This window comes from Pteropus medius, unplaced genomic scaffold (genome assembly GCF_902729225.1).
Source record: "Pteropus medius unplaced genomic scaffold, Ma_sr-lr_union100, whole genome shotgun sequence".
Lineage (NCBI taxonomy): Eukaryota > Metazoa > Chordata > Mammalia > Chiroptera > Pteropodidae > Pteropus > Pteropus medius.
Window position 1 is genome coordinate 34,200,279 of NW_024349800.1, and position 24,009 is coordinate 34,224,287.

The window sequence follows — 24,009 nt, forward strand, 5'->3', positions numbered from 1 at the left end:
GTGCTTCTTGAAATCTTGCTCTAATCATATGTGCCATTTTTAAACACAGTGATTCAAAATTAGTTAATCTTAAAACATGGCAAACTTATCAACAGAATATTTTTCTAGAAAAGTATAATTAAGCGGAAGGGTCCTAATGTCATTCTCACAGTTTTGTGTGTTGACATACATCATTTTTGTCCAGAACATAAGACAGAAGGGAAGGCATCCTGATCTTCCTAGTCTTACCTCTTCTTAAGTAGAGACAGAGAACCTGACAAAGAATTTATGATGGACCCTTACAAACCTAAACCTACAGAAGAAATTTACAGATCATAACTGTTCTTCACTGACTCCTATTCATGCATGCTCTGTGGTCCCCCAGAATTTAGAACATACTTTCCTAAAGAGGATCACTTTCTTAAGAGTCAACACTTTTCAGACACGTCTCTAAAGGTTATATTCACATTTGTGAGAACAAAATCTATTGCTCTTAACCTCAGATGGTTCTTAATCTATAAATAATAGAATCAGAAAATCTATACTCAACCAACACAGCTTAAGACTCCAATTGTTCTTAGTTTGGGTGTTACAACTGGATGCAGGAGCACTTTCCCCCACTGGAGACATCAAAGGGCACTCAGAAAAAAAAAAAAAAAAAGCATGGCAAAATGGCACTGATGACTGAAAAGGTTTTCTATGCATTGGCATTTTTTGAAATCCTGAGACCCCATTCATTTACTTACTTACTTACTTACTTACTTACATACACATACGTACATATACACACACACACATACACACACATTATACACACACACACACACACATACATATACATCCAACAATGAAGGATTATCAGACACTTGGCTAGTGACTCAGAGAGAAATGAGCAATAAAAGCCTACTGTGTGGAGGCCTCTGAGCCCTTCCCCACCCCCACCCTGCCTGTGCAACCAGAGGTTACAAATGGGGAAAGCATCTAGTTATAGCCAACCAGCATAAAGGCCTAATTCAGACAAAGTGAAATGAGATTGTACTTCATGTGTGTTTCTTCCCTTCCTCAGTTGGCTTCTGTTTCACTTGCCTGCCCATCAATGAGATTTAATGGGCCAGGTCCCTCTAGCACCTTCATTCTTTGGGCTAAGGGCAGACTCTGCTTCTGGAGCCTACTGAGCCTCTACTGAGTGAACACACTAGGGACACAAAAGATTAAGAAAAACCATGATTCAGTTAGTCTTTAGCTGACACTCTGCCCAGGTTATTGTCATCATCTTCATCATCAGGTTTTAAAACCAGCACTATCTCTCTTAAGAGACTAAGAGTATACTTACTAAATGTTAGCTTCTTTGTGTTATTAGTTTGAGAGTCCGACAAGCTAACATAAACCCCAGGGCAGGAGTTCTGAACATAATTTGGTTTTTGTATGATGATTTATTATAGACATCAAAAATTGCCACCACCACTACCACCCCATTTCATGGTATTTGTTGATTGCAAAAATCCATGAAGACAAAGGGCTACTTTGAATACAATAATTCTTTTAAATTAGTTTGTATATTATTAATCATAGTGACATATTTTTTCAGGACATATATATGCCATATATATATATATATATATATATATATATATATATATATATATATATATATATATATACATATAAAATATCTAGTCTATAGAAAAGCGGATGAAATTGTATGAATTTACATACCTCTTGTGTTAGATTAAGAGTCAGCCAACTAAGGCCCAATGAGCTAGAGCTGGTTTCTACAAGTGAACCTTTTGATTATAAAAAACATTAACATCTAACCTAAATTAAGCAAAATGTTATCCCCCCATTAAAAGCAAACAATTTCATTCTTTTTAATAGTATACCTATAGCCCCCTCCCCCCAAAAAAATTATACTCAATTATTACTATTATATTTTAAATTTGGTCAAAATTTGTGCAAACTCTTTTATAAGTACCTATATAAATTATCTATATAGTATCCTCCATTATGTCTCTTGGTCCACAACATCTAAAATTTACTATCTTGCCCTATACAGAAAAAGTTTGCTGACCCCTCTGTTTGACCCAAAACTCCCACAGGATCCACATCCCACAGGTTAGCTGTTCTAGCACCTCTAACTACCTGAGGAAAGGCTGACAAAGGAGTCAGGTGGCTGGATGTGCCTGGGACAGGCTTTCTCATGGGTAGGTGCAGGGCAGGTGGGATTGCGGGGAGGGTGCATAGCAACTTCTTGGCCATCAGAACCCATCAACTAGTTGCTAATGTTATAAAAGATTTACCTTGCTCCTGTCTGGATTTTTTAGCTAAATCAGCTTTCAGGAGGAAGAAAAAAAATCATACAGTTGTTCTGTGATTTTAAGTATTTTCTAGCTATCCAATGCAGTCTAGGAAATACAGTCTTGAGCACACAGGAGCTTCTTTGGGTCGGCTTTTGAACCATGTTATTTGTAAACCCACTAAGCCCAACAGAGAAAAGAACCTGGCAGCAAATCAAGAGCAGGTGGTTAAAGGCTCTTGGGGCTAAGCTCTCCCGACCCTGGATTTCTGTTTTTGTTTTCAGATCCATCCAGGAGCACAGCAATGCAAAGTTGTCAGCCCAAGGTGTCCTTGGGCTCTCCTGTCCAGGCAAACCTGCTTACTGACCTTCTTTGCACAATCAGGATGACTGCTTCACATCCAACCCCTATCACCCCCAGAGCCTCCTCCCATGCCCACTCACACCACCTTGCCCTGCCACAGCCCACAGTCTCTGTAATCGATTTCTCTTCCTGGCTTAACCCACAGACACCTCCACAAACCTCCAATAACCAGGTCCCAATGGGTCACAGGAGACGTTCAGGTTGTGCGACAGCTTAATTAGATCACTTTTTGATGACAGCCAGACCTGCTGCTGTGGGTGAGCATGGGTAAGAGACTTAAGTCCTTAGAGAAAGATGATACAAAAATGTTCTCTTATAAACAATCGTCCTATAATTCTATGATTTCTGTCCTTCAGGAGGAGAAAGATCTTCATTTGTTCCCCTCATGGTATCGTCTCTGCAGATGAATGATATGTGCAAAGACCTTATGGGATCCAGGCTACTATGCCTAAGTGTGCCTTTTCAAAATTAAATATAATTTATTTCTCTGAATAGGTAATACATGCACATAATGCAAACTTCAAACATTACAAAAGGTTATACAGTGATAAATCAGTCTCCCTCCCATCCCTGTCCTCGAGCCTGAAGGGTGGCATTTTATTTATGCCACTAACCTGCGCTATCTGACCTTGCTCCAATGCTTCCAATTATGAAACCGTGTATTGTTTGCATCTGACATTATTGGTTTTTTAATGGGCCTTTTATTTCAGATGGCTGAGTAAGAATGGGATTCAAGAAATACACAACTGTGCATTCAATGGAACACAACTAGATGAGCTGTAAGTAGCCCTGACTATTCTTCCAGGCCATTTAGAGGGAAATGGCTCTTACAACAGCAATGTTTACATAGCTTTGTGTTTCTCTTCTTCTTTCTTCAACTCCATCCCCAGGAATCTAAGTGATAACAATAATTTGGAAGAATTGCCTAATGATGTTTTCCAGGGAGCCTCTGGACCAGTCATTCTGTGAGTAGCTTCCCCCATAACTATGCGCAAGAGATCCACATGTATAAGTTAGAAGTCAGAGACTCTTCAAGACGAAGCTGGCAATTAAGGTCAGTTTTTATCTGGGTCATCTGCAAAGACTTATAGGAACAATTTAGGGATGATCCATGTTCTAACTTCCAATAAAATAATAACATTTAATGAGCACTTACCAGGTCCCACACAGTGTTTTAAAAGCTTAAGATGCATTTTCTAACTTAATCCTTATAATAACCTCTGTAGTGGAAGCTATTATTCCCATTTTAGAGATGGAAAGACTGGCTTCCCTGGAGGAGTTAACTAACTCACCCAAAGTCGTGCAAATTTTAGAGCGCAAATTTAACACCAAACTGGTCTGACTCAGTACAGATTCTTAACCACTCTGCTAGATATCTCTTCCCTGAAAGGGAAGGCATAGTTCTTCTTCCTTACTCTCTTGTGTCCAGGAGTTTCCCTCAAGCCAATGAGATACAACACACACTAACTTTTGGATCTTCTCTGCCTCAATTCCAGATCTCTCAAGGTGCATTTAATGCCTCATAGCCCTGCACGAGCACCTCTCCTCCTATCACTGCTTCCTTATCTTTATTTCTCTCCAAGAGTGACATTTTCCTGTTCTCTTCCCATCTGCCCCTGCCCTTCCACAAGGGTCATTCCAACTCCCACCCCTTCCGGACAACCACAGCCAACAGTGAATTCTTTCTCCTGTGACTCCCAGAGCCTTCCTGGCTGCAGGGACCCAAATCTGCAAGAGTTTTTCGAAAATGTGGTTTCCTGGGCTCTAAGCAAGACCTATACAGATTTCTATTGACAAATCTATTGGAGGAAGAAGAAAGGAACCCAGAAGGAGTCAGATGCAAGAAGAAATAGAGAACAAAGAAACAGATAACATACAAATAAACCTAAAGGTTTACTAGATAATGTAAACCTTAAGGTAGCTGCCTAAGGTCAGTTCAGGCATTTGGGAACCAATAGTCTGTACTCTTATTTGAGTCAGTATAAGCTACCATGTGTGGTCATCCATCTACCTACCTACCTACCATCTATCAAGATCACTTCATTTTCACCAAAAAGCTTATATTCCCCATTTAGGCTGTAACCTACGTATCTCTAAAACTAGACCCTATAGGGTAGAGCGGAAACTCTCAAAATGATTATTATTGATGATAAAGGGTATGTTGTGACCCATACATGAGACTTAGGCTCTTTGAAGAAAAAAGTTCAAAGATTATTTCAGAATGCCTGGCTTGAGATAGGAAATATAAGCAAAAGGAGGAATTGCCGGCATGATTAAAGCAAAGGTGCCAGAGCAAACTACCAAGGTTTAGAACCAGTTCCTTCACCTCGCTAAGCGATGGTTTCCTCTCCCCCCAAAAATGGCAAAAACGATAATACCTATTTTCTAATATTACTGGAAGCTTAGTAATATTATATATGTATTGTGTGCACATGTATTTATTTATTTATTTATTTAGTCATTGAACAGATAGCTTTTAAGGGTTAGTCTTGTGCCACACACAAAAATAGTACAGGAAACAAAAGAAAGTTCTTCCTCACAGAACGCTTATATTCTCATACTGAGGAGTCAGACAATAACTAAATACATATCTTAATATATCAGGTCATGATGTGTGCTATTATGTACCAAGGAGGACAAGGGCATAATAAATGGAGAGTGCAGGCATACAGTTCATGTACTCTCACAGACAAATTACTTAGAACTTGTAATGCTTAATGTTCCTTATTCTTAGAGTACTCAGGACTCTAAGATGTCTCTGAACACCAGAATAGCAGTTGGTCAGTTTCACTTAGCTAAAAGTCCTAAGGCTTTTGAATGTTCCTAAATAGGCACCTCTATCTGTTATGGCAGAACATATCTGTGATGGGGTAGGTTTCCATACATGACCTGTACCAGGTATACTATTAAGTCATTGTACTTTAACCACTGTCTGCTACCGAGAATATTTAAGTTGGACAGGATCCCCAAATAGCTCATTTTCCAGCTGAGGAAACCGGAGCCAGAAATGAAAAGTGGCATGCTAAAAGATCACACTGCCATTGTAAGCCACAGAGCTTGGACCAGAAACTAGGTGTCCTGCTTCGCATTTAATGTATTCCCACCATCTCATGTTGCCTAAAGTACATAAATATGTCTAACTGAACATCTAAAAGTCATTCGGTAAGGCTCCTTGCAATTGGCTGTGAACTAAAATAGAAGGGGAAATAATTATAAATACCAGACTCCCAGCCCAAGAGCACTAGTAAATGATACGTACACACAGCAAAAAGAAATATCTTCTGTGGCTGCACAAGCACGTCCCAGGCCCAGGCACAATATACGCAATGTGTCCCATCGGAGCGTTTAATAGAGCACACACACCTGAATCCCCCAGCTGCCTGCCACAAATACTGGCAAGAAGAGGGATGTTACCACCATAAACAGTTCTGCAGGGTCCTTGGGTTACAGGCCCATTTATTTTTCACCCCTTTTATCACAGGAACATATCTGGCCAAAATAAATAAAATTTACAGAAAATCTAAAGGAATTATGAAGAACTTGCCATGACCTAAAAGTGTAGAAAGTGACAATACATTCCTACATCTTTCCATCTCAATGTATGAGGATATATGTGCAAGATCCTGGCCAAAAACCCAGTCTATAGTAATTGCTAGTCTCCTTCTCCTCCCCTTAGAGGAAAGAAGATTGATCACCTTAACATCAAGCTTCCTTTCTGGGACCTTCAAGTTAGTCTGCAGATGTCTTTCCAGCCTCTCTGAATGCTGACCTGGGATTCTATGGCCTATCCTATCTCCTACTTCTGCAGTCTGATACACCAACCCTAGCTAAACACTGGCCTTAGAGCTCGTTTAGCTCTAAGGACTAGCCCACCCAGATGCTGTGGGTTAATGGGTAGCCAAAGGAGCGTGCACGGACTGCTCAGTGCATAGTATATGCTACTCGGGATAAGGCTATGATTGTGCCTTGGGTCATATTCTCCTCTCTCCAAATGAGGCTGTGGTATGGATATTTACATGCAGGAGGTTTACTGGGAAACGCTCGATGAAAGGGAAGTTAAACTGCAATGCATTTGCAAAGGAAGCTTCAGCTGATCACAGAGGGAGCTCTGGAGTTAAGATGGCCCTTCGAAGTTGTACTGCATTAAGTCAAGGGGCCAGACCTCTTCATGAACAGTAACTGGGTGCAGGCTGCCCCTGGGGAGGGGCCAAATCTTGGGAAAGTTAGACGAGGGCAACTCCCAGAGTAGAACTCAGCTATGAACCACCTCAGCGGTGAGTGGTTCTCAACTGCCCTCAAGCAGTAGTTCTAAATTTGATCATATGTCAAAATCACCTGGCATCCTGGTAAAATCCTAGAGAGCTGATCCCCACCCCCAGAGTTTTTGATTCAGCAGGTCTGGGGTGGGCCTGAGAACCTGCAGCTCTAATAATTTCCCAGGTCAAGTTGATGTTGCTGGTCCAAAAAGCACAGTGAGAATCACTGCCCTAGCACCAATGCTGGGAACTGAGAAGCCTCACCCTGCTCTCCAGAATATCTCCTCCATGAGCTAACTGTGGTGAATCTTCCGCCCCGACAGACTGTCTTTTGTCCCCAGTAGATACATGCAAGGGAATCTAAGGGAGTTAAGAAGAGGGCAAGTAACCCAATAATGGCTCCCTTCCTGAAAACAAAATTTTTAGTTGAGTGAAAAACAGGAAGCCTCTGAACACACCTGAGGGTGCAAGGGCAAGATATTTCACTGCAAAAAGAAACAGATGCAGAGAAAGCCAGGGGCACACAGACAAACTTCATTGAGTTCCAGAGAAGTGCTTAGCATCCTGATTTCCCCATCATGAGTCTTGACCTTGAACATCAGTGGCCATCTGAGTTTTCACCTGATATTCTTAACTCACTCTAGTTTTTTTTTTTTTCTTTTTTAAGCAATCGAGCAATTGCTGTTTCCTTGGGAAACAGTTTCCTGTGGGAAAAATTTAATGCATTGCCTTTGCAAGCTGGAGCCAGTATAATCGTATCCTGATAGTTTATCAAATTGATTTGGCTATAGCTCAGATTCATTTGATAGTTCAGATTCAAACACTGAGTTATTTGTATAAGAATGATTCTCTTCCATTACCAGTGTACCCACAGTCCTATAGACAGTAAATTGCCTTTTTATTCCACCTGGGATCATGAAAGAGAAGTCTTTTAACCATCTGTCAGTGTAGTATACACCAGAATGTGCTCTCACTTATGAAAATGATTGACCTGTAATAACGTCTTTGCTGGGAAAAATAGAAATTGTTCAAATCAAATTTGTGGCACTAGCAATAACACACTTTATTAAATGGGGCACAGAGCACAATTTAACTCCTGCCTCTCCTGACTCAGCATCTTATTACTGACTGCTGTCTCTCTTTTCACTTTTATCTCAAAATCAAGAATCCTAACAATGCTGAAACAGTTTAGGATTACTAAATCTCTTCAGCACCAGCCATCGTCCATGATGTCTCCCACTGGTACTTTTCAAGATTTAAATTCTCAAAACCAGTCACTGGCAGAATATAGCATATGCTGAAATATTAACCAAAGTGACATCTTAGAAGGACTGCAGTGATAGACCAGCCTGAAAAACAAGGATTTAAAACATCAGCCCATGACTACCCCTTTCCCCTTGTTCAACCAGCCAGCTCCAGGAATGTCAGTAATAAAGCAAACATCCTCAACCATTCATTGAGTATATTAGGTCTTATATGTTATATATTTAGTAGATGTTGATGAAGCACCTACTATGCGTCTAATACTATGCTAGGTATAAAGAATAGATTTAAAAACAAATAGTACCTGCCTAATAATACCTAGTATCTCATTCCTATAGCAAGAGAAATGTTACTGCCCAGAACAATTAGCTCTGCAGGAATTGTCACAGAAGGCTATAGTAACAGAGCAAATGCCCAATAAATCTGTCATGCGATACATTGACTTTTAACCAATGAAGTGACAGTGTGTGGGGAAGAGAGCTCTTATCTTATGCCTGAATTTCTGTAATAGCCTCCATCTCCTTCCTACCTTCAATCCTTTCTCCTTCCAATACTTTGTTTAAATACTTCATTTAGCAAGTATTTATGAGCAACTACTATGTTTCAGGCTCAAGGTTCTCAAGACTAATCTTACAAAAACACAGCTTTCAATAAGTCATTCCTCTGCTCATATAAATTCTAAAGTCCTCTGCCTGGCTTTCAAGGCTCAGAAATCTAATCCCACCCTGTGGAATCCTTTATTCTCCAAAATATGGTTGCCCAAAATAAACCTTCTGAAAACTCCTCACCGCCATGCTTTATGTTCTGGCCTCTCTCCAAGCCTACTTTAGCCAATAGTCACAAGAACCTATTGCCATGAAGATGTGAATAACTGACAATGTCTTATTTTGTTACACTCCCGGGATATTTGCATTGTAAGAGTGAAAAGTGCTTTTAGAAAGGAATTAAAACCTAACATTAGATTTCTAAGCCATGTGAAAAGATCACAGCCAGGGGACAAATTGTGTGTGTGTGTGTGTGTGTGTGTGTGTGTGTGTGTGTGTGTGTTTTAGGGGAACAGAGAGCAAAAACAAGAATATGTATAGTTAAGTCTCAAACCACACTGAGCAGTATCCACTTATCTCATCTTTGTCCCTGCTGATATAAATTTCTATGGACTTTTCTTAATCCATGGAGATACCAGAGACATTTTTCTGCCAGTCCAAAATTTGGAAGTCTTGAGAGGTTCCATGTTGGCTCACTCCAGCAAATTTCCAGTAAGCTTTAAGTAAACACTTCTACAAACACTTTTTTTCCCTATCACCCAGGAACTACTTTTTCTAAGGACTTTTGCTTTTCTGAACTCTAAGTGACTCTGCATCTCTCTCCTAACAACCATTCCCTCCTTTCAACATCTATCAGCAAAAGATCTGGGTCCCAGAACACTGACAAGATGCCTTTAGTCCCATAGCAGCAAAGCCACCTAGTGCAAATGTTTTGTAGCTGTGAGAAGGAGAAATACAAAATACAAGCTGGATCCAGAACACTGAGCAGACAGAAAGGCATCAAATCTTCCTAAGTGGGCTTCCTAATCGAACATGGATGCATTGGATTGTGTTCAAGTCAACCCACCCATTATCTGCTTATTCGCTAATGCATGTCTATCTCCTTGTAAAATTTGCACAAAGCTGCTTCTTTCCTTGGTGCCTTTCATACTCTCAGTTACATAAAATTGCCTGCTACAGAAACACCATTTTGCTGAGTACCCTTTAAATTCAGATTTCTTCTCAGTCTGCCTTGTGTCCCTCTCCCTTTACAACTGCTCCTCTGTAAGACTTATCCCAGACACTCATTTTTATTATGATTTTTATTAGCATCTCTGCTAATCAGACAACTATCTACTAAGTAGATTTCATGAGCCCAGCCTAGTGCCACATACAGTGTAGAACATAAAAATATCTTAATAATCGCTGTTCTTAGAGAATCTGGAATCTGGCTGGGGAGACAAAAACAAATATGCATGAAAAGTCAAACAACATGGAGCAATAAAAGAGATAACACAAAGTACAAGATTCTTTGTAACTGCTAGAGGTTAGAAGACCTCACAGTTGGTTGGGGTGATCTATTTCCTTTCCCAATCTTTCTACGGTCACTCCCCAGCATATCTTCAAACAAGACAATAATTTTCTGGGTGTTTACTATACTATTGAGAATGCAAGGATCCCTCTGCCCTCAAAGAGAGATAAAATGCAAATACAAAGAGCTAATATATAAAGCTAGTAAAGATAGTAAGTGGTGAGAGAGGCTGAAAGTACACAAAATATAATACTATTGTGCTCTCTATGGCTTTCAAGGAAAGATACTTCCACAACAATTAAAAAATGATGGAGATGATGGAATCACAGGGACTGCAATGGGAGCCTGTTCTGATTCTCTATTGCTGCATAAAAACTACCCTAAAACAGTGGCTTAAAACACCTTCACTCACATATTTGTTACATCTGTTCTCCTTGTATCTACACATACACACACACACACACACACACACACACACACACACACACACACACACAAATCTCATCCTCTATGACTTCTACACATGACTTAGACTTTTCTCAGCATGGTGGTCTCAGGATGTTCAGAGTTCTTTCATGGCGACTTAGGGATCTATAAGACCAATATAGAAGTGATCAGTACTCTTAAAGACAAAGTCCAGAACTGATATAACAACACTTTTATCATACTCTGTTGAGTCCAAAGACATCACAGTTCAGCATGGATTCAAGCGAAGGGCAAATAAACCCTCTATGGGACAGGTGTAAAGAACCTGCAGTCATCTTTAATCCACCGCAGAGTATATGAGATAATAGGATAGCTCTGCATGGAGTATAAAAAGATATTTATTTTTGGAAATCTTCAATTAATGTGATTTTTTTATATTCTAAACTCAAAGGGAAAAGGCATACTAAGAAAAAAAAGTCCTCTGTTTCGTACTGCTTGCTCTTAAAAATATGAAAAATATTTTTCATGGCAGGTAATGATTGCCCTGGTTTAAACTGTTCCTGAAGAACTTTTTTATGCTTTCATCTCATTTCTTGGTAGGAGTCTTGAACTGTTTTAGACAAAACAGGCAGTCTTGTTTTGCACATTTATGGAAAAAAAGAGGAGCCCAAATGCCAGATGAAACAAGAACTTAGTCAGACCAGACTTTGTTAATAGCAGAACTGGAGCAACTGACTGAAGAGAGAAACTAGAGAGAGCTTCTAGGGAAGAGAAGGAAGTTGAGAAGCTCTGGAACAATGAAAAGTATAAGTAAATAGCAGGCCATGAAAGTTGGATCATTCAGCAACAGGGAGCAAGCCTCATCACAGTGACAAAGGTTTGTGGATCAGACTCTCATCTCCAGGGACCCTGCCTCTGAAGATTTATAATACACAAGAGAGAACCAGGAAAGAAACCTTGGAACACCAGAAATGTACTCCATGGTCATACCAATGACCGTTGTAAGAAATAGTTAAAATCCAGATGTATGTGGAAGGTCCAGCTAAGGTAATTTGCTAAGGGTTTACATACGAGGTAACAGAGAAAGAGAGGAGTCAAAGGTGACATCAACAATTTTACATGAACAACTGGAAAAGGTGTAGGTGGAGCAGGTTTTCAGGAAAAGTCAGGAGCTCAATTAATAATATTCAAAGCTTGACTTGCCTATTAACATCCAGTAGAGATTGTATAAAGTCAGCTGAACATCAGAGTCTGGAGTTCAGGAAAGAAAAGCAACCTAGGGACGAAAATTAGGGGGGCGGGGGGGGCCATCAGAAGAAACCTCCGAAGAGTTAGGAGATAAATATTACCAGATATAAAGAAAGCTACCAGGAAGATATAAAAATTCTAAATTTTCATGTACCTAAAAAACTGTCATCAAAAATATATAACGCAAAAATTGACAAAACTAAAAGTAGTAGTATAGAAATCCAAAATCATAGTTGGAGATTTTAATGTGCTTCTCCCAGTAGTGATAGGACAAGAAAGCAAAAAAAAATCAGTAGGCATACAGAAGTATTTGAATAATATACTAACGAATTTGATCTACTTGGCATCTAACAAGGAGAGGACTAAGTGAAATTATACATATATATATATACATATATATATATGTTACATAAAAGTAATCATTAACTCTGAAAATATAAATTTGCCTAAATATCGAACAGGGGATTAGCAATGGTAAGTAACCAATATTAATTCTAGGATTTGAGGGGCACTTGAATATGTGGTCTTACTGGAGCACGAGAACTGGGGCAACAGGTAGAAGCAGGATCCTCAGCAGATCTGTCCAATGACAGCTGGACTCATAGAGGAGCTATTGCCTGAGACAGAGGAGGGATGAGAAATGCTCTAACTTTATTCTTCCTCCCCACTCCAATCTCCCACCAGCACTATTTGAAAGCTGATTGACAAGGTGGTACCTGGGAAATGGAACCTGAAGAGGCCATCCCTCCTGCAATACAGAACAGAGCACAGAGAAGGGCACAGAACTGATGTGAGAAAAACCAGGCAAATAACTGGCGTATCATATCCGATGCTTTGTACTTCATCGAAAGGGCAACGAGGAATCATTAAAGAGTTTTAAGTAGGAAGTCACACTTTGATTGGCATTTTAAAAATATCACCCAATTTGCAGTGTAAAGATTGCATTGGAGAGAGAGAGAGAGATGATCGTAATGGTTTATTTTATGTGTCAACTTGACTGGTCCATGGGATGCTCATATAGCTGGTAAAACATTATTTCTGGTGTCTGTAAGAGTGTTTCCAAAAGAGATTAACATTTGAATCAGTAGACTGAGCAAAGAAGATTCACCCTCCCCAATGTGGATGGGCAACATCCAATCATTTGAGGACCTGAACTGAACAAAAAGGCAGAAAAAAGGCAAATGTGCTTGCTTTCTTCTTGAAATGGAATATCTGTCTTCTCTTGGCCTCTGACATTGGAGCTCCTGGTTCCTGAACCTTCAGACTCTGAGAGTTAGACCAGTGGCCTCCCTGGTTCTTAGGCCTTTCTTAGGCCTTTGGACTCAGAATAAATTATACCACCAGCTTGTAAATGGCATATCGTAGGACTTCTCAGCCTCCATAATCACTTGAGCCAAATCACAAAATAAATCTCTTCTGATATATCTCTATTTATCCTATTGACTCTGTTTCTCTGGAGAGACCTGACTAATATAATGGTCACGAGAAAAATAGCTATGAGATTGTTGGCTTTGTCTAGATAGAGATTATGGTGGCAGAGGAACGGACTGATTTGAAACATATGTAAAAGTTAGGCTTCTGAGAATAACAAAGTGATTCCAAGTGAGGGAGAAGAAGTCAAGAATGACTCTCAGGATTTTATCTTTCACAAGGGAAAAAGGAAGGGTCATCTGCTAAGATGGGAAAAACAAAAGGAGGAACATATTTATAAGGAAGATGATAAATTCAGATTTGATACCTGCACGTCATCAAAATAGTGAGGTCTGAGGGACAATTGATCATCTGGGCCTGGAGTTCAGAAGTAGAATCTACAGTCAGAAGCAATTAGCATATATCTAGTATGTGAAACCAAAGGAGTAGGTAAGACCACTGGAAAGATCATGTATAGTCATAAGGGGCCTGAATTTGGAGAAACTCCAATATTTAAAGAAAGGAGAAAGAACATCAGGAAGTAGTCAAAGACAATCCCTGAAGAAATCAAAAAGAATGTGATACCAAGGAGTGTCTCAAAAAGGAAGAGTGTTTTACATGTGAAATATAATTGAGAAATCAAGAAGGTTAGAACTAAGATGTGAACTTGGTGACTATTGTTCCTCTAGGGGTTGAGAAGAAACTGGGTTGGGTTGTGAGATGAGGAAATATTGACAAGTGTGGACAACTAAGTATAAGAAGTTTGACTGGGAAAGGGAAATGACAAATAGGGCAGCAGTTAGGGGTGGGTTTCATTGGAAAACAGGAAGCATTATAAATTTTTTAGCAAGAGAATGAATGACACAACGAAAACAAGGTTTTGAGAATGCAATTTTCACGAGACTACGAGAACATATGGAGTAGCAAATATATATTCACACCCCCAAGTTTCATTGCTCCGAGTGCCCACTGCTTTGACTTATAGGAAAGGCAAACATTAGAAGATTCTCCTTCCCCAAATATATCTAAGGGTCTCCAAGAATGCTGAAATGAATCCACCCTGTTCATCACTTGCTACCAGCCCTATCAGAAGCATTAGTTCATGGCCAACCTGCTGGCCCCAACAGGTCTAAGACAGTACCATTTAAATCTCCTTGCTCCACCAACTGATCTTGGCTGTTCTGAGGGCTGCAGTTACCAATAGTGCTTCCAGAAAAGCACCTAAGTCACTGGTTTACAGCCAGAAAGAATGGACTTCGGAATCCCCCAGGGACAGGGAACTGGTTAAATTGTCTATTTATGCTCATTTCCATGTATATCTCTGCTAGTTCACCCAGGGAGAGATTCTCCCATAAAGCAAGAACAACTGCCTGTGTGTGTGTGTGTGTGTGTGTGTAATAGTTACTGATAATAGCTGCCATTTATAAAGTATTGTTAGCAAGTTTCAACTCATTTAATTCTCACAACTCTCTGAAGTAGGTATAATTATTATCATTTCTATATTACAGCTGAGAAAACTGAAACATAGAGAAGTGACATAACTTGACCAAGGTCACAAATCTAATATGAGAGGGGCAGGGTACATATACAGGCAAGTCTGGCCATATACACCATGTTCATAACCACTCCTCTTTATCACCACCTTGACTTTGTGCTGAGGGTGCTTCTACTACCTGCCAGACTCTTCTTCCCCTTACGGTGTGTTCTCTCACCCTTTTCTGAAATTTGGCCACAGATTCCACCCCAGTTCATCAGAAATACTTTTATAGCTGGTTTTATGGTGGGGAAGAAATGATCTGAATCCCTTGGTCCTATGCAAATTAGTGGGTAGTTATTCTACAGATAGACTACAGAAGAGTAGATGGTGACAGTTAAGCCCCAGAACAGCCAGGATGCAAGTATATCCAGGATTCAAGGCAGCCTGTTATCTGAGTTCTCCTACCATGAACACAAGGGCCAGGGCTCTGAATGAACCAAATTTCCTGGGAGCTGAACATTGATCTGACCAAGGTGTGTAGGATGAATGGGAGTCTCCCTCCTCACTCATATAAGAAGGCAAAATACCCTGCTAATGGAGCAGGTAATTTGAGGTTCATAGTAATTGGGTTATGCCTACTTCTTCTCCTTATAGAGATATTTCAAGAACCAGGATCCATTCCCTGCCTAGCTATGGCTTAGAAAATCTTAAGAAGCTGCGGGCCAGGTCAACTTACAACTTAAAAAAGCTTCCCAGTCTGGACAACTTTGTGGCACTCATGGAGGCCAGCCTCACCTACCCCAGCCACTGCTGTGCCTTTGCAAACTGGAGACGGCAAATGTGAGTCTTTTCATGTCCACCCCTTCAGCCCACTTGGGATTTCCCCAATGCAGAACTTGGTCCGCAACTTCCACATATCTGTGGCATGAAGAGAATCCACTTGCAGGGAGATCTCCTTGACAAAAGCCCTTAGGCATATTCTAGACCAAAGCCTGAATACTACAGAGGGTGTCTAATTTCTTCGAAAATGGGCTCACAGGAGAGGGTTACCCACATGGCAGACCACCTACCAAATATGAAATGAGATAACATGAAAAACACCAAGCATAGGGCCTGACTCATAGCTGATTATTAACAAATATTTGTTCTCTTTTCCCTCTGCACCAAAATGGATTTATCCTTCACATCCCAAACTCTGCACTCCATTAATGTCCCAGGGACCATCAAAGTCACCTTTGGAGAGGAGAAGCATAAACACTACATGGATGCACACACCCCAACCTCTCAAAGCTTTTCATATCTACCTTTGAATCTTAGCAAGATTGGTGAGATTCAAAGACATCCTGATTAAAGAGGGTAATTAAAATAGAGCTAAGTCCCAACAGGTCACTGGTTATAAAGTTGAGATCATCATAGGATCTGGAGAGAGTGAAAAGGGAGTACTTTAGAAATTGCACATGTTCTAGATGTTCGAAGGATCCACTAGAGGCAGAATTCATTGGATGTCAGGAGTCCTCAAAGCTCTCGCCCTCCCCTGAACTGATACCATCTGCACCATGCAGTGCAGTCAATCAGATGATGCCTTGTCACCACTCATACAGCAGCTCAGCACTAATACAGCTTTCCTGCGATATCTCACTGTTTAACACAGCCTCCTCTGTTATTCAACCTTTAACATGCATTGACCTGCTCATGTAGACATGTCCCCCGCTCAAAAGCAAAATAAAATAACAAACAAAACATAGCCTAAAAAGGTTTCAAAATAACCAGGAGTTCACACTCAGACCCATTTGAAAGATTTGCAGAAATGAGAGCCACTTTTCAGAATTTTCATGCATCACTGAGAAATTCTCAAAAAGTGGGCTTTCCTCACAGATTAACTTAAGGGCCAGAGAATTTTCTTCCTGGTAACTAAAACTCTTAAGGGCTTGTGCTGAGGCAGGAGGCTTGCCTCTTTTGTGCTCCACACAAGAGTTACTCCAGCCAGGGCAAGAAATATACCAATTCACTGCCTAAACCCTGGAGCTGAATATCCCTTGGGAGAAATCTCAAAGGATGTTAAGATCACTGTAAGAGCTGCACATGGTGTACTGTCTGGCCCAGTGCCAACACCACAGGGGCTATATTATCTTACCATGTAGCTATGATTCCTCTGGTCTTGCTGCCCTCTGTAATGTATATGTAGCCTCGGGGCTCTCCCAACCAGGAATCTCCAGGTCTGCTTTACATTATCCTGTGGCCTGAAGCCTTCCCTATTCCCCCTAGACCACTCGGCTCTCGCCCGCTAGATCTCTATGGTAACTTACCATCAGGGCCCGTCAAGTACAGCAAAGGAGAGGCCCACAACTCTCCTAAGACATGCCAAAAAAGAAAATTGCAGTGGATGTTTAGTCTTTATATTTAACAAGTTTACACACATAACACAAACCAAAACAGTTATGCTATTCAGACGATAACCACAGGATTTTTTAAATGGTATCATTTCATTGTATACCATAAGCGTGGTTTTGCAATGAGATTCGAGTTTAAAGTTGCATCATGAAATTGTCTGTCTAATTCTCATTTGGAAACAATGCCCAAAGTGTAAATGTTAGGCCCTTGTGACTGTGAGGTTTTGGCCAATGGCCCTCCTGGCCTCTCACCAAAAGACCTTGTTGACCACACCCCTCATTTGTCATTGAAACACTTATTTCCTTGTTGTGGCTCTATACGCAGCTTGCATGGTTATTTTGCTCATTTTATTACTTAACACTTCTTTTATTTAGGCCTTTTCTTCACAGCTAGATTTTTAAACTGATGCACCGTGTATGCATCTAAGCACCCACACAGGGTCTAGGCCCCAACATGAACTCAATAAACAAACACCATCATTTGCCTTCATATTGCTGATATTAGCGCAGTGCACACCTCCAGGCACTGTAATACTCTGCACCTTTATCTCATTTAACTCTCACAAAGGTAATAGTGCTATTTTTATTCCCTTCTCACACAGACAGAAACCGAGACTCAATAAACCGAGAGACAATAAATAACCAACATCAGCCAAACTCAGCTCCATACCCTCTGGTCTGTCTCTCTCTAAAGCTGAGGCTCCAGGCCACTCCACAGTGTACTTTCCAAATAACTGTTCATTGGTTTATCGAGGTCTAAGAATACCTACCACCTTCTAAACTGACCCTAAACTTAATTCCCAACTCTTTATGATACCTAGGCTTTGCTAAGGGACTGCAGGGGCAAGAATTTATTTCCCTTGTTTCCATTTTTCTAATCTTATCTCAGAGACATACATTGTTTACCTTTTCCCATTCATATCATTGGGTCACTTCTGTTTCAGGAAAGGGAAGCACTAATCTTTAAACTATGTTGGTAGTAATATCAAAAATGGAAGTCTTCACAGAAGCCAATACAAGCCCTGGGAAGGGAGGGCGGTCTTTAGATGGTTCAGTCAAATTTGTTCCAATGAACAGAATCGCAGTCTGGAGGTGCTAGGTGACTTACTTTCTGTTCCTAGATTGAGCTGTCGCTAATCCAGTGACAGGGTTTAGGAGTCAGGAGTTAGATTAAGAACCACGGAGTGATTTTCTCGTCCCCTCTATGCCCATCTCTCAGCTTGCCTCACCTTTCTTGGAAGATCTCTGACTAAACCAAAAGATTTTCTATGCATTTTAATAACATGTATGTTAATTGCTTAGCCCCCTTGTTGCAACCTGTGACTGATGTGAGAAGCCCTATCAGTCTCTGAAACAAAAGATGACATATCCTCCAGCAAAAAGAGAGAGTCCCTTAGGCCCAAAGAAAATTATTTCCTGGCAATTCAATTCACTTCTTGATGAGAGAAAAGCAGAGAAGGGTTCTCCCTAACGAACCCTTCTCATAGAGGTTGATGGGGAAAAGTTCAGTCCATGCGAGTTGGGACACACAGACAGCACTCATCCTTTAGTATCAAATGGTACCTTTACGCCTTCCACTCCCTCAGCCACTCTCTCCTGAGGGGTCTTTGAAGAGTTTTAACACTCACTTGCCCATTTTCATACAGGATTATGTTAAGGTTTAAGAGAAATGCAGTCACTTAACATTGCTGTGAGCTGGCCCCCTAGAGAGGAAGGGAGGAAGAGTGTGTGTGTGTGTATGTAAGAGAGAGACAGAGACAGAGACAGAGACAGAGAGACAGAGAGAGAGACAGACAGAGAGAGAGAGAGAGACTTTTTTTCCATCCAAAAAGAGACCTAGTGTGAAACATCCCATTCCTTTGATGTCTTTGCTTCAAAAAAGAACTATTACCTTCTCTGTCTCTACATGCACTATTCACCTGTCTGAATAGAATATTTATCATCTGGCTGTCATTCAAATCTCTTCTGAAAGTGCCTCTATTCCATTGACAAGGCCTCTTGTACAGATGGGCTTAAAGGGAAAACTAAAACAGAAAAGTGAGCCCAAGAGCCAGCTCCCCAGGAGATGACTTACAATCTTGGAATAAATTAGGCCCCCTTGCAACCTGCATGTGCTCTTTTGGGCACTCACTAGAGAGCTGTTTATTATGAGAGAACCAGGCTTACCTATAGCCAAGCACATGCCTGAGGCCTATTATGGCCCCTGGAGAGTGAGATAATAAAGAACAGGGCCCTCAGTAACATTTCCAGCAAATTAGCAGACCTCCCAGTAGCCTTAGTACCAAAGAACCAGGGACAGGGGCTGTCTGGCAACTAACTAAAGACTTTGATCCTCCATTTATGTAGATAAAAGAATCAAATAAATTCTCATTTAAGTCAGAAAACCGTCCAGATCTTTCAGAAACTTGAGTACAGAGTAGAAGAATGGGGATAGATCTGCCTCAGGCATATTGAGAGGTGGGTGGAGGAGAGGGTGGAGTTGATAGCAGGTCTGTAAATTATTTGCACTTAATAGGAAAGGTTTAGCTAGTCCCAGGCGCCTTCCTCCCCACATTCAGGTTGTGGCCAGATGGTTTCCCCAGTGAGCCATCCAACTCTAGGAATATATACACAAGTCATTCTGTTTATTTACAGTCAGTAGCGTTAACCCTTAAGCTTAGCCTCAAGGGCAGACAAACTGGTAGAAAATAAAAACAACCTTAGGAAAAAAAAACCATCATTTCTACTCTGTGCAAAGACAGTGATGTATTTGACATTCTGGATCTAGGACGTTGATTCTGTTCCTTTTTATATTTTTCTAGCTCTGAGCTTCATCCAATTTGCAACAAATCTATTTTAAGGCAAGAAGTTGATGTGACTCAGGATAGGGGTCAGAGAGTCTCTTTGGCAGAAGACGATGAATCCAGTTACACCAAAGGATTTGACATGATGTACAGTGAATTTGACTATGACTTATGCAATGAAGTGGTTGATGTGACTTGCTCCCCTAAGCCAGATGCATTCAATCCATGTGAAGATATCATGGGGTATGATATTCTCAGAATCTTGATATGGTTTATTAGCATCCTGGCCATCACTGGGAACATCATAGTGCTGGTGATTCTGATTACCAGCCAATACAAACTCACAGTCCCCCGGTTCCTTATGTGCAACCTGGCCTTTGCCGATCTCTGCATTGGAATTTATCTGCTGCTCATAGCATCCGTTGATATCCACACCAAAAGCCAGTACCACAACTATGCCATTGACTGGCAGACTGGACCAGGCTGTGATGCTGCTGGCTTTTTCACCGTCTTTGCCAGTGAGCTCTCAGTCTACACTCTGACAGCCATCACACTGGAAAGATGGCACACCATCACCCATGCCATGCAGCTGGAATGCAAGGTGCAGCTCCGCCATGCTACCAGTGTCATGCTGGTAGGCTGGCTCTTTGCTTTTGCAGTAGCCCTCTTCCCCATCTTTGGCATCAGCAGCTACATGAAGGTGAGCATCTGCCTGCCCATGGATATTGACAGCCCCTTGTCTCAGCTGTATGTTATGTCCCTCCTTGTGCTCAATGTCCTGGCTTTTGTGGTCATCTGTGGCTGCTACACTCACATCTACTTCACAGTGAGGAACCCAAACATTGCGTCCTCTTCTAGTGACACCAAAATCGCCAAGCGCATGGCCATGCTCATCTTCACAGACTTCCTCTGCATGGCCCCCATCTCTTTCTTTGGCATCTCGGCCTCCCTCAAGGTGCCCCTTATCACTGTGTCCAAGTCAAAGATCCTCCTGGTCCTGTTCTACCCCATCAACTCCTGTGCAAACCCCTTCCTCTATGCCATCTTCACCAAGAACTTCCGCAGGGATTTCTTCATTCTGCTAAGCAAGTTTGGCTGTTATGAAATGCACGCCCAGACCTATAAGACAGAAACCTCATCCAACGCTCACAACTGCCATCCAAGAAATGGCCACTGCTCTCCAGCTCCCAGGGTTACTAATGGCTCCAATTATACAATTGTCCCTCTAAGCCATTTAGCCCAGAACTAAAATACAACATGTAAATGTATCCAAGTGCTGAATAATTAAGTCTTGCCTTTGAAGAATACGCAATGGCATAACTGACAGAGTACCTCCACATACTTCATCTAATTTAATCTTCCTGGCATACCTATAAGGTAAATTGGTCAGGAACTATTAACTCCATGGGATGGATTAGAAAGCTGAAGTATTAATAACAATATTAATAATTAAAATAATGCAATACTACATTACATTTCTTTTATACTTTATAATGTTCACAGTGCTTTTGTTTAGATCAACCCCAACTGATCTTTATAAAAGTACTATTAAATAGGCAGAACAAGACTTATTCTCACAGTTTTACAGATGAGAAAACCAAGACTCATGAGGTTAAGTGACTTATTCAAACTTGCTTGTCTTGTAAGAGGCAGAGCCAGGATTAGGTGTTCTGACTCCCAAAGAACTTCCAAGAAAAGCAGCACGATATATGTTCATTCACTCATTCATCCAGTCAACAAATATTTATTGAGCACCTACATGGTGACTTTGTCATGTGTCATCTTGGATAGGAGGAACCACATTTCCCAGAATTCCCTTATGTTTCCTGTTAGGATTCGCCACAGGGAACATTCTTGGGAAAACAGGAAGGCAGAAGAAAAGCTGCAGCTATTTGACATTCATTCCCTTTGCTAGGATTAGTCACTGGGAAGATACTTGGGAAGACAGGAGGGCAGAAGGAAAGTTGCAGCGACTTGTAATTCGTTCCCTTTATTGCCGATCTGCTGATTCAGCTCATTGCTATGAAGCAGCATCTGGGCCAGTAAGTGCTTCACCTTCCCCTGGATCCTCCTTTAGTTTCCCTGACTCCTGAGCCAGGTATATGTATTTAGTTCCATATGACGAACCCCAGCTTCTACAGAATACTTCTTTTATCTCCAATGTAAGAGTCAACAAGAACAGAAACAAGGGTCAGTTAGACTTCGTGCGGCTCCATCTCATGTTTGTGGCTTCCAGCATGCTCATGACCTTCCCTTTGTGACCCCTTGCCCTGTGGACTTCAAGCTCCAGCATCAGATATAAAGACAATATCCTTACAGAGACTGCTTAACCAATCCCCAAATTGTATAAGCTAATTCCCTGTAACAAATACCACATACATACCTATATGCATGCCTGACTGGTTCTGCTTTCCTAGTGAACCCTAAATGATAGAAGATGCTGTATAGCATCCATAGAGATGCTATATGGATGCATATGTTTTATAATGTTAAGAACATAGCAGCTTTGGAATTGGAGCTGAGATTTTCTTCTGACTCCATGACAAGCCAGGACTCTACCTCTCTATGCTAGGTTTCTTCTTCTGTAAACTATAGTTGGTTATAATACCAAACTACTGGGCTAATTGTAAGAAATGGATAAGAAAATGGGTGTACAGTGCCTAGTGCTGTAACTGGCTTGGTGAATATTAGTTTACTTTTCCCAGACCAATGCCTGAACTAGTGGTTAGTTCTCCTGACCCTTGATCTAGAACTCATTCCGTTACAACATGTCATTCCTGATAGCTATACTTCCCATATGTGTTTTCATAAGTGGCCCCATCTGGATAATAAATGCCAACCACAAATCCTCACCAAGCACTGTGCCATGGCCAGCCCATAAAGCTCTGAGTCTCCTCTCAGATTATCCCCCTTTCCATGTTGAAGCCAATCCTCCCTCCTCTCGCCCTATCACAAACATTTCAAAAATTGGTCCCAAATGCATTAACAAGGAAGTCCTCGAAGGGCAAAAGAAAGAAATCATCTCAGCCTATGTGACCTGGAGCCATCTTGATCTATTGTAAGCATCAAGTGAAAAACAGAATAATTATCCTTAGAAATAATCTAGAGCTATGCTGTCCAATACAGTATCCAGTAGTTACAGATGGCTATTGACTCACCTGAATTGAGACATGCCATAAGTGTAAAAGGTGCACTGGATTTCAAATACTACAAAATTAAAAAAAGCATGTACAGTATCTCAATAATTTTGCTATTGATTCCATATTAGAACAATACTATTTTGGACATATTGAGGTAACTTTATTTAAAAATTAATTTCACCCATTTTTTTACATTTTAATGCGGCTACTAGAACATTTAAAATTACATATGTGGGTCATGCATGTGGCTTATGTTGTATTTCTATTGGAAAGCACTGGACTAGAACAATATGAAAATAAAAGACTTTCATCTAGCATTTTTCTCCCCAGTTCCCATACCCGTTTGCCACACTGTTGGGCTGTCCCAGCTCTATCTGCAGTCATTTTTCTTTCTTCTTTGTGGCCAGAGGGAATGTATTTCTGAATTTGGACTCAAAAGCAGGTAACAGCTAAATTAAAATTAGGATACAATATTAATTATTTCACAACATAACTGTTGAAGACACACTGGTTTAACAGAGAGTGGTTCTGAGAGGCAAGAATATATTCCAAGATAAATACACACCGAGAGAAGCCTGGAAGACTTTTGGCTCATCATTCTGGCACTACAAAACTTCCTGGTAAGAGAGGAAGACTTTTCTCAAATAAGCAAACATTTTTATAGGTAGCTAAATCCAGTGTTTCTAAACCCTTTAGACAAGTGTTAAGGAAAAAATACTCCCTGCGTTTCCTGTATTTGAATAGAAACAACTGGAGTCCAGTATATCAATCACGCTTCCCCCTAAAAAGTGATTCAGGTTGCACCTCCCAAAGTGGGGGCTTCAGTACCAGAGTAGTGAACCAAATGAAAAGAAACAAAATCCAAAGATACACAACCAAAAGAAATTTCAAAATATTATCCCAAGTTGTTGTTTTTCTAAAACTT

General features: G+C 40.7%; 1 protein-coding gene across 2 annotated transcripts in view; it reads left to right on the top strand.

Annotated features, from left to right (window-relative positions):
- FSHR (follicle stimulating hormone receptor) overlaps positions 1-21,763 on the top strand; it is a 156,550-nt gene extending 134,787 nt beyond the window's left edge. For both annotated transcript variants that reach the window (XM_039887196.1, XM_039887197.1), the window contains 4 exons: positions 3,347-3,415; positions 3,527-3,601; positions 15,426-15,611; positions 19,963-21,763. In XM_039887196.1, the coding sequence (XP_039743130.1) occupies positions 3,347-3,415; positions 3,527-3,601; positions 15,426-15,611; positions 19,963-21,193 (1,561 nt within the window). In that variant the 3' untranslated portion in view covers positions 21,194-21,763. The remainder of the gene's footprint in view (positions 1-3,346; positions 3,416-3,526; positions 3,602-15,425; positions 15,612-19,962) is intronic.
- Positions 21,764-24,009: the final 2,246 nt, after the last annotated feature.